At 44.4% G+C, this 13,251-nt stretch overlaps 1 protein-coding gene across 2 annotated transcripts; it reads left to right on the top strand.

Annotated features, from left to right (window-relative positions):
* LOC128873214 (homeobox protein Nkx-2.2a-like) lies at positions 1-12,852 on the top strand. 2 transcript variants are annotated; one of them, XM_054116602.1, is made up of 4 exons: positions 1-561; positions 8,215-8,312; positions 8,412-8,615; positions 10,247-12,852. In XM_054116602.1, exons 1-4 carry the CDS (start codon positions 485-487, stop codon positions 10,750-10,752), a joined length of 885 nt encoding a protein of 294 aa, XP_053972577.1. In that variant the 5' UTR covers positions 1-484; the 3' UTR covers positions 10,753-12,852. The 2 variants fall into 2 exon arrangements, with proteins under 2 accessions (XP_053972577.1, XP_053972576.1); XM_054116601.1 differs by lacking the exon at positions 1-561 and adding an exon at positions 6,029-6,715.
* The last annotated feature ends 399 nt before the right edge of the window (positions 12,853-13,251 follow it).

Here is a 13,251-nt window from a genome sequence, read left to right as displayed (position 1 = left end):
TGCCGGAGCTCCTATCTGGTAGCCATATTTTTGATACAATATATAGGTGATCGATATATCCTCGTATAGTTCTCAGTAAGTGAGAGCAGCTATTACGGATTGGACGAATCGAAAATTCTGCGTTCTCTATCGACCTGGATTGTGTCATTCTGTGTCGTGCACCTCCGAAAAAGCTGCGTTTTCGATATCCTCGGATGAGATATGCGAGAAACCTTTGTTTCGTTTCCGAATAATTTCGTATGTCGGCGAGAAAATTGAGAAGAAAATAGAAAAGAAATCGAGAAATCCGATATTTAACGAAAAGAACAAAATTGAATTCGCGTCATCCACGAGGAAAAATCATTTCGAATGAACTCGTCGCCAAAGATCAGTCGTTTTCGCATTTGATCGAGAGTTTAGATCACAGGTAGCGAACTCGCGAACTTTGCCGCGAAGCGACGAATTTTAAAAGAAAAGAAGCGCCCTGAAAGGAAGAACCTGGACAATGGCAAACGGATACGACGAGTGTTACGACGCATCCTGGCATGTCTTTCCACCAGACTACGTAGAGGACGATTACAGGTAAGAGTATTCTTAGAAAATTTAACTACTCGAGAGGACGGATTGCGACTTCCGAAGCGTTCGTTTTACGTGTGAAACTCCTCGCGATAAAGTGACAAGTATTATATATACGAGTAGTCGGTCTAAAAACCCTCGAATACGAAATTTTCGATGGCTACATGAATCAGTTGACCCCGATGAACAAGCACAGTAGAAGAAACGAGGGGTAGGTAAGGGAACATGGCGACGGAAAAATGGAGTTTTACGTTCATTCATGAACTGGCCCACAATGGAGCAGCGGATCCCGGAGTCATGAATGATCGTAGTACGTCTCGTAGTAGGTGGCTCGACGGGTGGCCTTCGGGGAAGCCTCTTTCAGAAAAGCTTTCTCGAGAAGGCCCCTTCTTCGCCGCCTGTAGAAGCCACGGGGCCAAACGTGACCCAAACTTTGCACGGCTCGTTAAACACCAGCCACCGACGTCGTTTAAGAAACATTTAAGAAGTTATTCGAGGCACAGGCTACCACCGGACCACCATTCGCTTTACCTCCATTCTGTACAATCGTTTTCGTACCTTTACGTTTGAAATACTAAAGGTCGTAGAAAGTATTCGCGTCCTACGAATTTTCATGTTGGAGAACTTTGTCGCCTTCTCTCGAATAGCCTTTTTCAGTCTCGAGTATTTAGATTTCCGAGTTATTTAATTTAAATACGAACAATTGATTATCAAGTTGCATACCTTAACCCCAAAAGGAACGGAAATGTCATCGCTTCGTTTGCTGTGCGTGGTCGCGCGTTATCTTGATGGTAAAAAAAAAAAACACAATTTCCGTTAAACAAATTAAGCCACTTTTTCAGTGCCGATTGGAATCGTTCCAGTTGACGATGATGAAGTTTCGTATCCATTTATCGATCGGACTCCAGCAGCTCGTACATTCCTTCTACGTCCTATCAAACAGAACGAAATCTTTCGCGAATATAGCACCGGTTTCCCCTGTAAAGTAAAGGATTTAGTAAAAAATGGATGAATTCCAACAATAAATATTTGTTTCGTTTCGTATCGTCACGTGTATCTAATCATTGATCATACGAGACGCGATGAAGAGTGCAAAAAGAAAAGAAATAGAAAAATGGAAACAGTCGCGCGGTAGTATCGATCTGTATCGAACGAGGACGATCCGGAAAGATATAGGTCGCATGTCAACTGGACGTGACAAGATCAAAACGACATTTCGTTCTTATCGAAAACGAAATCTGACCTTAATCGAAACAAGCAAATAGTTGGCTAACCTAATGGTAACTTTATAGCAATCGAGTAGATTACCTTTACTATATGCACTGCAGGTTCTATTAAAGCTTTAATCGTCGACGTTTTCCAATGTGTTTATCTTGTTGTTATATGGTCCCTTGGATCATCTTTCTTCGAAGAGAATCATCTCGTGTAAAAATCAGTAACGTGAGGAAAATCAACGATAGCTTTAATACTGGAACGATTAGCATATCTGATTAGGAGGATAGCACCGGAAACCGGAAGCAAACGTTTAAGAGGCAGTCACGCATATCGGTTAGGCGAATCCTTCGGTATAGAGTGGTACGCCTTGTTACACGGTGCCGGACACACGCGAGAACCGAAAGAGCCCAAGTGCCAACACCTGTTGGTTTCCACCATAAATTTCGGATTAATCGTAAAGGCGAACGGTCGCTTACCTTCTACCTGTGAGCTCGAACCGAAACGAAAGCACCGATGCCGATGGTGAAATCGCTCGAACCGTACGCTGAACTTGACGAGCCTGGAGAGGAGCAGGCTGGAGAATCTGATCTTCACGGGGAGAGTCTAAAAACTGGAACAATCACCTAGCTCGTTTTCAATTGTAGGCTTCGAGGAGGACTCTAAATACAGAGTAGAGTAAACGTTCGTTATCTTTCGATTTTGATTTTGATTCGATATTCTGTTGATTTAGAAAAGAGATCGACGAAGACACTTGCTACACACACTCGAACACCCACTTGATAGTTCGGTTCGCTTGGGAAGATTCAGGTGTTGAGGGTGAAACGTGCCGCGGTGAATGGGGGTTTATCCATTTACGAGTTATTTCGCCTATCCCTTATTACCATTACAATATCGGTACCTGTCGGTCAAACACCTGAAGCTCCGAGAGTCCGTATTTATTGTCAGTACGTGCCGGCGCAAAATTTACTCGAAAATTTTCTCCTCGAACAGTGTCCTGACCCTTAGACTCGAGACCTTCCTCGTGAATGGGATGGGTGCATCTGTGCACGTTTATGTATTTGCGAATCTGAATGTTCAATAAGCTCGAGTGCCACTAGACTGCGACCATCGATACTGGTCACCCTCGAGTGGCCAATCGAGTGCTTGTTACACCAGGGACTGTAACAATTTTTGAGCACCGCAACAATTTTTGAGCACCGCAACGATTTACGTAAAATTAAGTATTCGATTGCAATGCATAATTTATGATTTATTTCTCTTTCGCGATACTCGCCGCTTATTAGATCAATGCGGATTAGACTCGAGCGCGAAATTCTGATAATCTCGTGGAATCGAAGTTGAACGATTAACTCGACCGCAGTCTTTCAAGACCGTCGTTATGGCGTTCGATAAAAACCAAGCTGGACCTCGAGTTAATCTGAAGGTACGAACACCTCTTTCACTAGCTAATCCGTTCGTTTTCAATTGGCAACATCAGATTTAGTTTGCCAACGTCGACTTATCTACTTTATCTACTTCGAGATTATTTTTGAGATCTTTGAGATGAATAACGGAGGATAAATAGAAAGAGGACGAGAGAGAGGGAGAGAGAGAGAGAGAGAAGGAAAAGTGCTTCACCTGGCCACCTGGCGAAGCAATTAGACCCAACACTGGTAGCAATAAAGCCCTAAAGCACCTCCACAATACGCAATAAATTAAGGCTGTCGCAAAACAGCGTTTTACGATTGGTGTTGGCAGTTCGCGGAACGAATGTTGGCTGTTCCATTTATCGTAGGTGACTTCAACGAAAGAAAAATTGCAAGAAAAGAATTTTAACGAGGATTTGATGGTGACTCAATTTTGCCTTCGTCACTTGAATTCCAGACGCATTCTTTTGAATTGTTGTGTTACTTGCTGGTGCAAACGTTATCGAGTAGAATTTCTTTAAGGGGAAACGCAACGTTTGCTATAACGGAAGAACCAACGCTTAACCATTCTAACTCGGTTAGAATCGAATTCAACGAGACACACCACCTTGTCATTTTTCGTCCGTCGCGTCGAGTCGTTTCACTCTTCGCTCGTTCTGAAAACTCCGAGCGAAAAAGGAAAAAAAGCACGTAGAGAAGTTGGAGCTCCCGGGGCAATCGAGCAACATTTGCCAGGATCCCACGACTGTTTGGCGATAGCTGTGCCAACTTGTTTCGAGCACGCAACCCAATTTGTCTGCGTCTCATTGTTTTACCGACGCAGGCGGACCGTTGCCTCGCAGTGCAATCGTGGTGCTTTCCTCGACTGAAAATGTCGAGGGGATCGTGCCACGAATTATTACGGCTCTCGACGATCGAGTGCTGCCTCCCTGGACGCTCTTCTCCTCGAAAATTCATTTTCTTTTCAAAGTCTATCCTTGCACATGCGTTTCAGAGCCTTCCCTTTGCTTCGGGAATCTATGGGCTGCGTTACTTCTACTTGGCTCAAAGTTTTTCCAAAATCTCTTCGATTCCACGGTGAAATCGTCCCGCGGCTGATAAATCCAACAGTGGAAGCCTCATGAGAAAAAGTCGGGAAGGTCAGGTCCGCCCTCTTCCGCACTTTTTGACTTTTTCGTCGAGCAGGGATCGTACAAAGGATAGTCTGAATAAACCGGAAACTCGCTCCATCGTCGCCCCTGTCCGTTACCTGTTCCTCTTCTGAACCATGCTCTTCGGACTGTCTGTGTGGCCGTTTCACGTGTGCGTTTTCGGCTATTCGTACCCATGCGGGATGCTTTACTCGCGATTTGATACAAACTCTGTAGGTCCATTGTATCGAATCTCACCTAAATCAAATGGAAACGATTTGTCGTCCGTTCGAGTGCTATCCATTTATTGCACCTTCGTTACTGTGGTCTCGTGTTCAAGATGAACGTTTCGATGGTTCGATGGAAGAGTCTTTGGGAAGAGAGAATTCAAAGCGTTGAAAGTAAAAGGAATGGTAACACGTTTCCAAGTAGTGGCCAACTCAAAGTGCGACTAAAATTTACGTATTCAGAATGACCTGGCAAAATGTTGGAGATAAAGGATAGAAATATACTCGTCGTATATGTATATCACCCTTTTCGTTTTAGAATGACCTGGCAGAATGCGTAAGTTTCGAAAAACAAAAGATCCATGGAAAACGCGATCGGTATTCCCAGGACACCCCAAATATCCAGATCATAATATACGGTCTCGAAGTTATGGCTAGGAGCGGAAATGGTGCAACGATCGTGACGACGCGGACGTCCGAGAACGCTTTTAACCTAGTTGTGGGTATCGATAGATCTCGGTTTCGAAGCAAAGGGAGAGGGAAAGGGAGAGGGAGAGGAAATGAGTGGCCTAAAATTGAAAGGAAAGGGTAAGAGAAAAAATCGAAGTGACACAGTAAAAGCACCGCTAATGCTCTTTCGCATTAACACTCGACGTAAAGTATGCTCTCGGTGTAAAAAGCTCTGATCGATGAAGCGACCGGATTGGTCGGTCCGCCGCGAGGGTTGAAATCAACCCCCGAAACACTTCTCCTGTGGGATTCTCTACGTCCTACGCTCCTATTGGTCGAACGGAAGCTCCACCCCGTGGTAACTTACCCCCGGAATGTTCGCCAGTCGACCCTCGTTTCGAGCGGGCGACGACTCCCCTACGATTCGCAAACTTCTTCGAGCGTTTGGCATTTCAATAAATTCCTATTCAGTCTTCTGCTACGCTGCACTCATGAATCCAAGTATAGACTGTCGTCGTAATGCTGTTTCTCATTTGCGTATCAAATCTTACGCGATTCGCATCACGGAAGAGTATTTCATACTGGGGTATTTTGTCGAATATTCAACGATAATATTGCACAACATTCGTATCCTATTAGGCTAATGAAATTGCAATTAACGTTGAAGGGATGTAAATGACGAAAGAAGCTCGAAAAGAATAAACGGAAACAGTAGATGAAACAATATTCCACGATTACAATTTACCAAAGCATTGCAGCGGTCGAGCTGGCAACCAGTATCGCGGTCGTCTTAGTCTGACGTAATGCAAGTTGCGGGCAATTAGGATCGAAATTGATTCCCGACCGTGGCGTCGAAAGGATCGTCGACTGCCGTCGCAGCCGTGGCTGGGAAGTGATCCGTGGAAATTTTGGTCGGGAGCTCGTCGAGGAGTGCCAGGGTGCACCGAGAGGGGTGGACTGTCGCGCGGCTCGACCGCGAGGGGTGAGCTCCGAATCTCCGCCCCTGCGAAGATCCGCCCTCGGATTCGAGGGTGCTTGACGGCCGAAACGGCGCGGAGGTAGGGAACACTAGCCGTCAAGTGCTCGTCGAGGACACTCAAAAACTACAAGGAGAGCCCTTTAGTCGTTGCGAAAAGGACTCGTCCGCGTCTGTGGGTTCGGAGGTCGCGTCGGCGTCGCGTCGGTTCGGTCAGTCGCGTCCGATGTTCATCCTTCAGACGTCGACTGCAATCGAGCGTGGTGTCTTTGTTCGTTTCGCGATTTTTTCGCGTGTGCCTGGACGATGAACCCGGAGGAACCGTTCGTGGACCAAAAGGAGATGTGCACGAGTGATCGTTGAACCGTCGGGTGTTCGGTAGCCAGAGTGACGTGTTTGGAAAAGTGAGGACGGACAGGCAGAATAGAAAGGTGGAGGAAAGTGGACGAGTGAAAAGTAAACAGAAGGTACGAGAGAGAGATTAGAGAGCAGAGGCTAAAAGAGGGGTAGAAAGAAAAGATAACGAGAACTCAAGGGAGAGAATTAAAGAGGAAATATATTCGGTTTCGAGCAAGTTCGCGCGAAACGAGCGAACCAACGAGGACGTTTCCTAACATGTACCGACGCCGCTAAACACCTCTCTGATACCCCTTTCAAAATGGCGGACAAGAATACGATTCTGCCGTGGTCGCTGCTATCCTATCCGACCAGTCTCTTGAATCACGTCTGGTACAGCCACCTTGCTTTCAATAATAGGTAAACGAACCATCAAAACCGACTATCACGTGTAACGAAGCTTTCTTATCCTCCGTTACCCATTCTAGAAACCAGCTATCCTTTCACGGAGCATATTTCCGCATGCATTCCGGTTGGTATTCTCTCGTAGATTACGGTAGAAATTTAGTAGCAATTTGTTTCATATAAAACATCCAACTCGATCAATTTTTCTTTCATTTTTCGTTGCCCCTGGTAGCTCGCGATTACAGTATACAGCATCTATTGCATCCTATATCCTTGTTTTCGAGGAAACTAAAAAATTATATGCAATACAAACTCGAGATGGGATGAAAATGAAACGAAAAGTTGTTGGGGGTCTCTCGATAATTCCATCGATAACTCGAGTCGTCTCGTAATCGCCTCGAGATCTTGATGGCCCTCGAATTCTTCCACGTGGCTTCGACAATATGTATCGCGGCTTATCGAGACGCGTTTCTGTTCGATTATCGGTATCCTTGGCAAATATCGCGAACGCGTGCCGTTTCGTCGATCAAAGTTTGCAATGGTTTGTCTGTAATTCGTAAAAACAAAAACAACGCAAATCAAACGAATTCAAAGTCGATACAATAATTGAATTATACGTTGAAATCGCCAGTGATTTCAACGCCGCAATTTACGATGTAATTGATGGCAGGGACAGGCTTGCGTCCCGTTAGCTAAAACCCGCTGAATAGGAGAATTTTCAACAACTTCTTTCATTAAAATACTTCGCGCAGTTTCGTAAGTTCGTAATCGCGTTAACGAGGGCCAAGAAACTTTAGTTATTAGACGGAAAACGATCTTCGACGTGAAATGATTCTTTCAGACATGTTCCTCGCTTTTCTCATAGGCTCTCTTTAAGTCGAAAGATAAAACTCGTAGAAGCTTATCCAAGATTGATCGACCTTTTAATAATCAACGTTCCACTGTAATTCGATTTACTAATGGCATAATACGGACCCGTGTATTTCTAATAAACTAATCTGTCCTCGAAGGGATCGAGATTCGTGGTCGCCCAGCGTCGATCCGAAGAAGGGCTTTCATTGAGGAACGTGGTCGAACGTGCCGCGATAATAGGTCGCTTGGCTTAAAGTGGAAGGCCAGAAACTCGCTTCTGTGCCTCGACAGGTTGTTTGCAGGAAAACTGCAGGTATCCCGCGAGAGGTCTGTCCTTTGGCGGAAAAGACGCGTCTAATCTGGTCTTAAAGGGCCGGCTGGCTTCTTGACGCTCGTCACGGCGCGGGCGACTTCCAAGTTTGGAAAATTGGATTGATTCGTTCGAAACCGACCTTTGTGCTCACGACTTCTCGACTCGCGGAATCCTTTCGTTCGAATGAGACCCTCTGTGACGATCCAGTCCATTGTTTACGTTCTTTGATCGAACGCGTTAAATTATCTTGAATTGGCCTGCATTTACATACAATGTTCAGTTGTTTAGTTTTGCTAATCGTGGGACCTTCGTAGAATTCTTTCGCTACACTCTGCACATTTTGTTGCAGAATATTGGAGAGCATAAAGATGCCCAGAACGAGTTTCCACATCCATGACATCCTGCAGCTCGACTCGAAGCCGTCTCAGGAGGAAACGGAGGTCCAAGGTAGGTGCAAACGAATATGTGATAGTCTAATATATAAACGAACCAACGATTAGGTCAAGATCTAGACTTTTAACTATCTTCTCGAAATGTTCGTTACAGGAAGCACCACGGTTCTACCGAGCGCAAACGATGTTCCGTCGGCCTATCAACAATTTTTCGAGCATACGACGGCCATGTTGCAACCCGCGTTGTACGCGAACCTCAACAGAGGTACCCTACCACCGGCGCCACCTGGGCTGCTGGGATGGCCTGCTGGTCCAACGTTACCAGCCACCTTACCACAGCCTTTGGAAGAACTTAATGGTGAGCAATAATATCGTTTTCATTTCGTCAACGGAGAGCTTCGATTAGAGTATTTTCTGACAGCTACATTGTCCCGACAAATTAGGTATGACGATAGCAGTAACTTTGATACTTGTGCGTACTTTAAGGTATCCGAAGACATGTGGCGTCTAGTCAATTGCAAAGACTCACAGTTACTCACAATCGTACAAAGATCATGTTATCGATGTAATCGATACTTTACACTGTCGAGTCTCCGTGATGTACATATACGAAAGAAGAATCTTAGATAGCGTATATTTTTATTAGACAATAACGAAGATTATTTCTGAATGAAACCATGTCTAATCCAAGTATATTCCTCCGTTAGTTTAATCGTAAGACACGATCTTCCTAAACGAAAAAGATTCCTCTTAACTCGATACAATCACGCAATCCACAAAACTCGTGCAAATATACGTTGATAAAGGAGGGGAACAGCTCGTAACCCTTATTTATTTAACACCCTACAATTGGTCCGCGTCGGCTAAGCAGGATCTAATGGTCCTATAAAAGGTCCTTGTGGCTGCTGTTCACCGATTGGCCCGTACAGGGGGACAGATGTCCTACGGAGGACAGATGCGTGTAGCCCTGTAGGCCCTCGATGAATCGGAATCGTCACGCCCAAAAAATCTACCGGTAGCCAATCGGCTCTTTTCTATCTCTTCCTTATCTCTCCTCTGTTCGCTTTCTCGACTCGTCGTGTACCGTGAAACCGAGAAATCGGGGTCCAGGACGATCTGAAGCCTATTTACGCGTGAAAAGGTTGTCGTGGATTGTGTCGCGGTTCCTCGATCGCACAGTTAGGAAGGGAATTCGTTCCGATTTATCGACGAGTATCTCACTTTTTCATCTCAACGACAACGTTTAGAATTATTTACGATAAAAATAATTTAGGTAAAGATAATACGACGTTTATATTCTCTAAATTTAAGTACCAAGTAACTTTTCGGCAACGAGGGCGCAATTAATCGTCGAATCGTTTCCTCTAAACACGCGAAAGTAACGGTGGCGGGTGTCTAATTGAAATCACGACTGCGAGTAGAGTCTAATCTCCCATGAAAATGATACAGTCGATCCCATGGGGTGGACGAGGCCGCGTCGGTATCAAACAGGCTTTATATTGCTTCACACCCTCCCCAAACCAAGTTAGGGATCGCTCACAAAAGCGTATTGTGTGCTCGCTGAAGCAGGGACTCGTCGTTGTACATTAAATTAACGTGTCTCTCGGTCGCCGTGGTATTTGCCACTTTAACGCAAGGCTAATCAAAATATTGTTAGATTAAACCGCGTACACGTCGAAGAGAATTGGACGTATCGCGTCGTAAACTGTTCTGAAATCGATGAGCACCGTTTAGAAAGTGGAGTCATTACGAAAATTAATGGGGCCGAACTTGCAGCTGCATTGTTTAGTACCCTTCGACTGTTAACGCTGATTGCAGGCAGATGCAAGCCTGTATCGATTTCTCAAGTCTCGTCGGCGAATGGTCGTTCATCGTTCGAATACGTTTCCTTTGAGACCATTCGGTGATGATATTTGTCGACAACTTAGCGAATTAGAAATACGTGTTTCTACGAACCTTGGAATAACCGAGGCGTTCTTACCGTTCCAGTGCTCCAGCAGCCAGACTCGACCAGCCCAGCGATCTCGGACTTGTCCTTTGCCCCGAAGCAGGAGAACAGCCACGAATGCAAGGAAGAAGAATCGGCGGATTTCGAGGACGAGCAACAGACGAGCGACGCTCAACCCCACGAGACGGAGCACAAGAAGAGGAAACGGCGAGTTTTGTTCTCCAAGGCGCAGACTTTCGAATTGGAGAGACGTTTCCGTCAGCAGAGATACCTGAGCGCTCCGGAGAGGGAGCATCTGGCTTCGATAATCCGGCTGACGCCCACGCAAGTGAAGATCTGGTTCCAGAACCACAGGTACAAGACGAAGAGGGCGGCTACCGAGAGGGTAGAGGCCAGTGGGAGCGGATGTTCGCCAAGGAGAGTCGCCGTTCCATTGCTGATAAAAGATGGAAAACCTTGTCAGTCAAAACTAATGGAACCGTCCACGTATCCCAGCACCGGACAGGTACCTATGCCACCGTACATGCAAAAACCCTATTGGTGGTAAAAGAAACTCTTGTGAACGTTTAGACGTATGCAGAGTAGCTGAACTCTTGGGAGGGATTCGTGATGATGCATTTCAGTGGCTATGTTATCCAGATGCGTCGGTAGAACGATTCGTGAACAACTTATTGTTAGTGAGTGAATACGTCGGAGAACATTGTGGTTTTTATCCAGGTCAACGTTAGAACCAGTGCAAACTATGGCAAGTAAACGTCAACCAGTGCAGATACGAGTTTGATATTACGGAGACAGAAGAAGACAACGGACATTGAAGCACGATATTAAAGACGACGATTTTCTTAAGATAACGTTATCTTTCTTTCTATTGTGGATATCAGTGAAAACGGTTGTCTCGGAATTTTAAAAAAGAACCATAGCGCAGAATGGAGATGTTCCTTACTGTTTGTAGTAAGAATTCTACATGTCAACCGTATTACTAGCGTAGATACTGTTTATCGGTGACAGTGAACGTAGAGTCCTAAATAACGATAGAGACAGTCGAAAGGCAACAACCGTCGAGTTGCAATTGATGAACAACGCACTGTCGCGTCGGTCGAAACGTTTGACGTGGACTGAACGAGTGAACTCTTCTCTAACAGAGATTATCATCGTAAGAAGCTAACGGTGATTCGATTATACTACTCGAATCGAGGAAGCGACGCGATATCGTATGAAACCAAAGATAGCTCGCGATCGGTGGACGTTGTACGAACGTACCGAACAGGTCGCGGCGAGAAAGTGATCTAGCGCAAATAAGTAGATAAGTAGAGTTGTTAGTTGTGAATTCATTGTTCGGGAAGTTCTTTCGTTTCTCTTTTTTTCTTTGTACAAGAGATCACGTGTAGCGTGGACATTAGTTGGTGTAGCGTGTGTTTCGAAACGTCGCGTTCGTACTTAACGATATTAAACAAATTCGAAATTAAGGAGTCATTCGTTGTTCGATATATCGGGATAAATTATATCGATAACAAATTTTAAGCGATTTCTTCGATTACCTAAATCGTTGCTTCGATCGTTCAACGAAAGAAATTGAAATTAAAATATCTGTGTTTCGGTTATCATAGTTTGTACAGCGAACTTTCTTGCGAACGAAGGAACGGGTCAAAGGACGAAGAAAGACTTGTAAAATTTGATATTAATATTAGAGAAACTTTAAAAATGATACATGTCCACGATGAACTTGTACAAATAAGGTTGTTTCAGCCGTTGAGTGTTCCCGAAATAAAAAAAAAGAAAAGAAAACAAAAGCAATCGTAGAGATTGTTCGTCGCTTATGTAACTCGAACACCTCGCTTTCTATCAATTTAATCGCGATAACGAGATAATACGTTGGGAAACAATTTCTCTTCAAAGTAAATGAAAAATAATTCCAGTATGCTTTCTCGCGCCACGCAGTTGCATTTCGAAATTCTGTGAAACGAACGATTATTCTTGTTTTAGTGCACTTGTCTGACAAATGGGGGGGAAAAAAAGCAGGTATTATATTGTAATTGTATAGAAGGCGAATCGAGGATGTGACGTACTCGAATAGTCGAGAAAAAAATCCCAGTTTACCGCCTTTAAATAGGTAGTACGTAATTTCATCGATCGGTTGTATATATGTACATTGTATATAATACATAGTAGTCTAATATATCAGATTCATATTTAATAAAATCAAACCTTAAGCAAGTAAAAGATCTTATTTTTCTTTCTCCAGTCGAATCCACTCCCAATTAAATTTTATTTCAAGATTTCCTTTGGTTCTTCGACGCGCTAAAAAGTTTACTTGTTTTATTTAACGATCCTTGACGAATACGCTAGCTCCAGATTGCAGAGTCTCTTTGTATCCACACTCGCGTCTAATGCGATTAAACAATATATACTCGAGACGCTACGTCCCCTTTCACCGTCTCTCGTCCCTTTTTATTTCTCTCCTGGACCGTTCTATAACGCTTCCCTTTTTCAGAACACGCCGGAAGCCAGTGTAGCTTGAGTGACAAGCTTCCGGTTTCCGTTTCCGAGCAGCCATCTTGTTACCGGTTTAGATTTCCTGAGGGCGTCCTATCGAGTCTCGAGGGGAGCGCTTTTCGACTTCTGTTCAAAAATTGTTCATTTCGCAGCGGTTTCGTTACCACGACTGTTCTCGTGGACGTAAACACGCAACTCGTAAAAGTGTTTTGTTTACAGAAAGAAACTGTACTTTTCCCAGGAGTTTCTTAGAATCGATAAGATTGTCACTTTGTATCACGGGATCTAAAGGAATCACTGGACAATTGTCCAATAGCTGTCTATAGTCGATTCAAAACCAACTAGACTCAAGGTTACTCAAGACTCGTTATCCCCGCCATATCGTTTGGTCACCCACGCTTGTCTTGTTTTTTCGTACAAGCTTGCATAATCTCTTTGAGCCACTGATCGTCTTCGACAGGGTTGAAACATCATCACCAACAATTAAATTAATTCTCATATATTTTATAGGATGATTCATCGCCAAGATAACTCTCGATGGTAATTAGTTTTA

This window comes from Hylaeus volcanicus, chromosome 3 (assembly GCF_026283585.1).
Source record: "Hylaeus volcanicus isolate JK05 chromosome 3, UHH_iyHylVolc1.0_haploid, whole genome shotgun sequence".
Lineage (NCBI taxonomy): Eukaryota > Metazoa > Arthropoda > Insecta > Hymenoptera > Colletidae > Hylaeus > Hylaeus volcanicus.
This window is presented reverse-complemented; position numbering and strand designations above follow the sequence as displayed.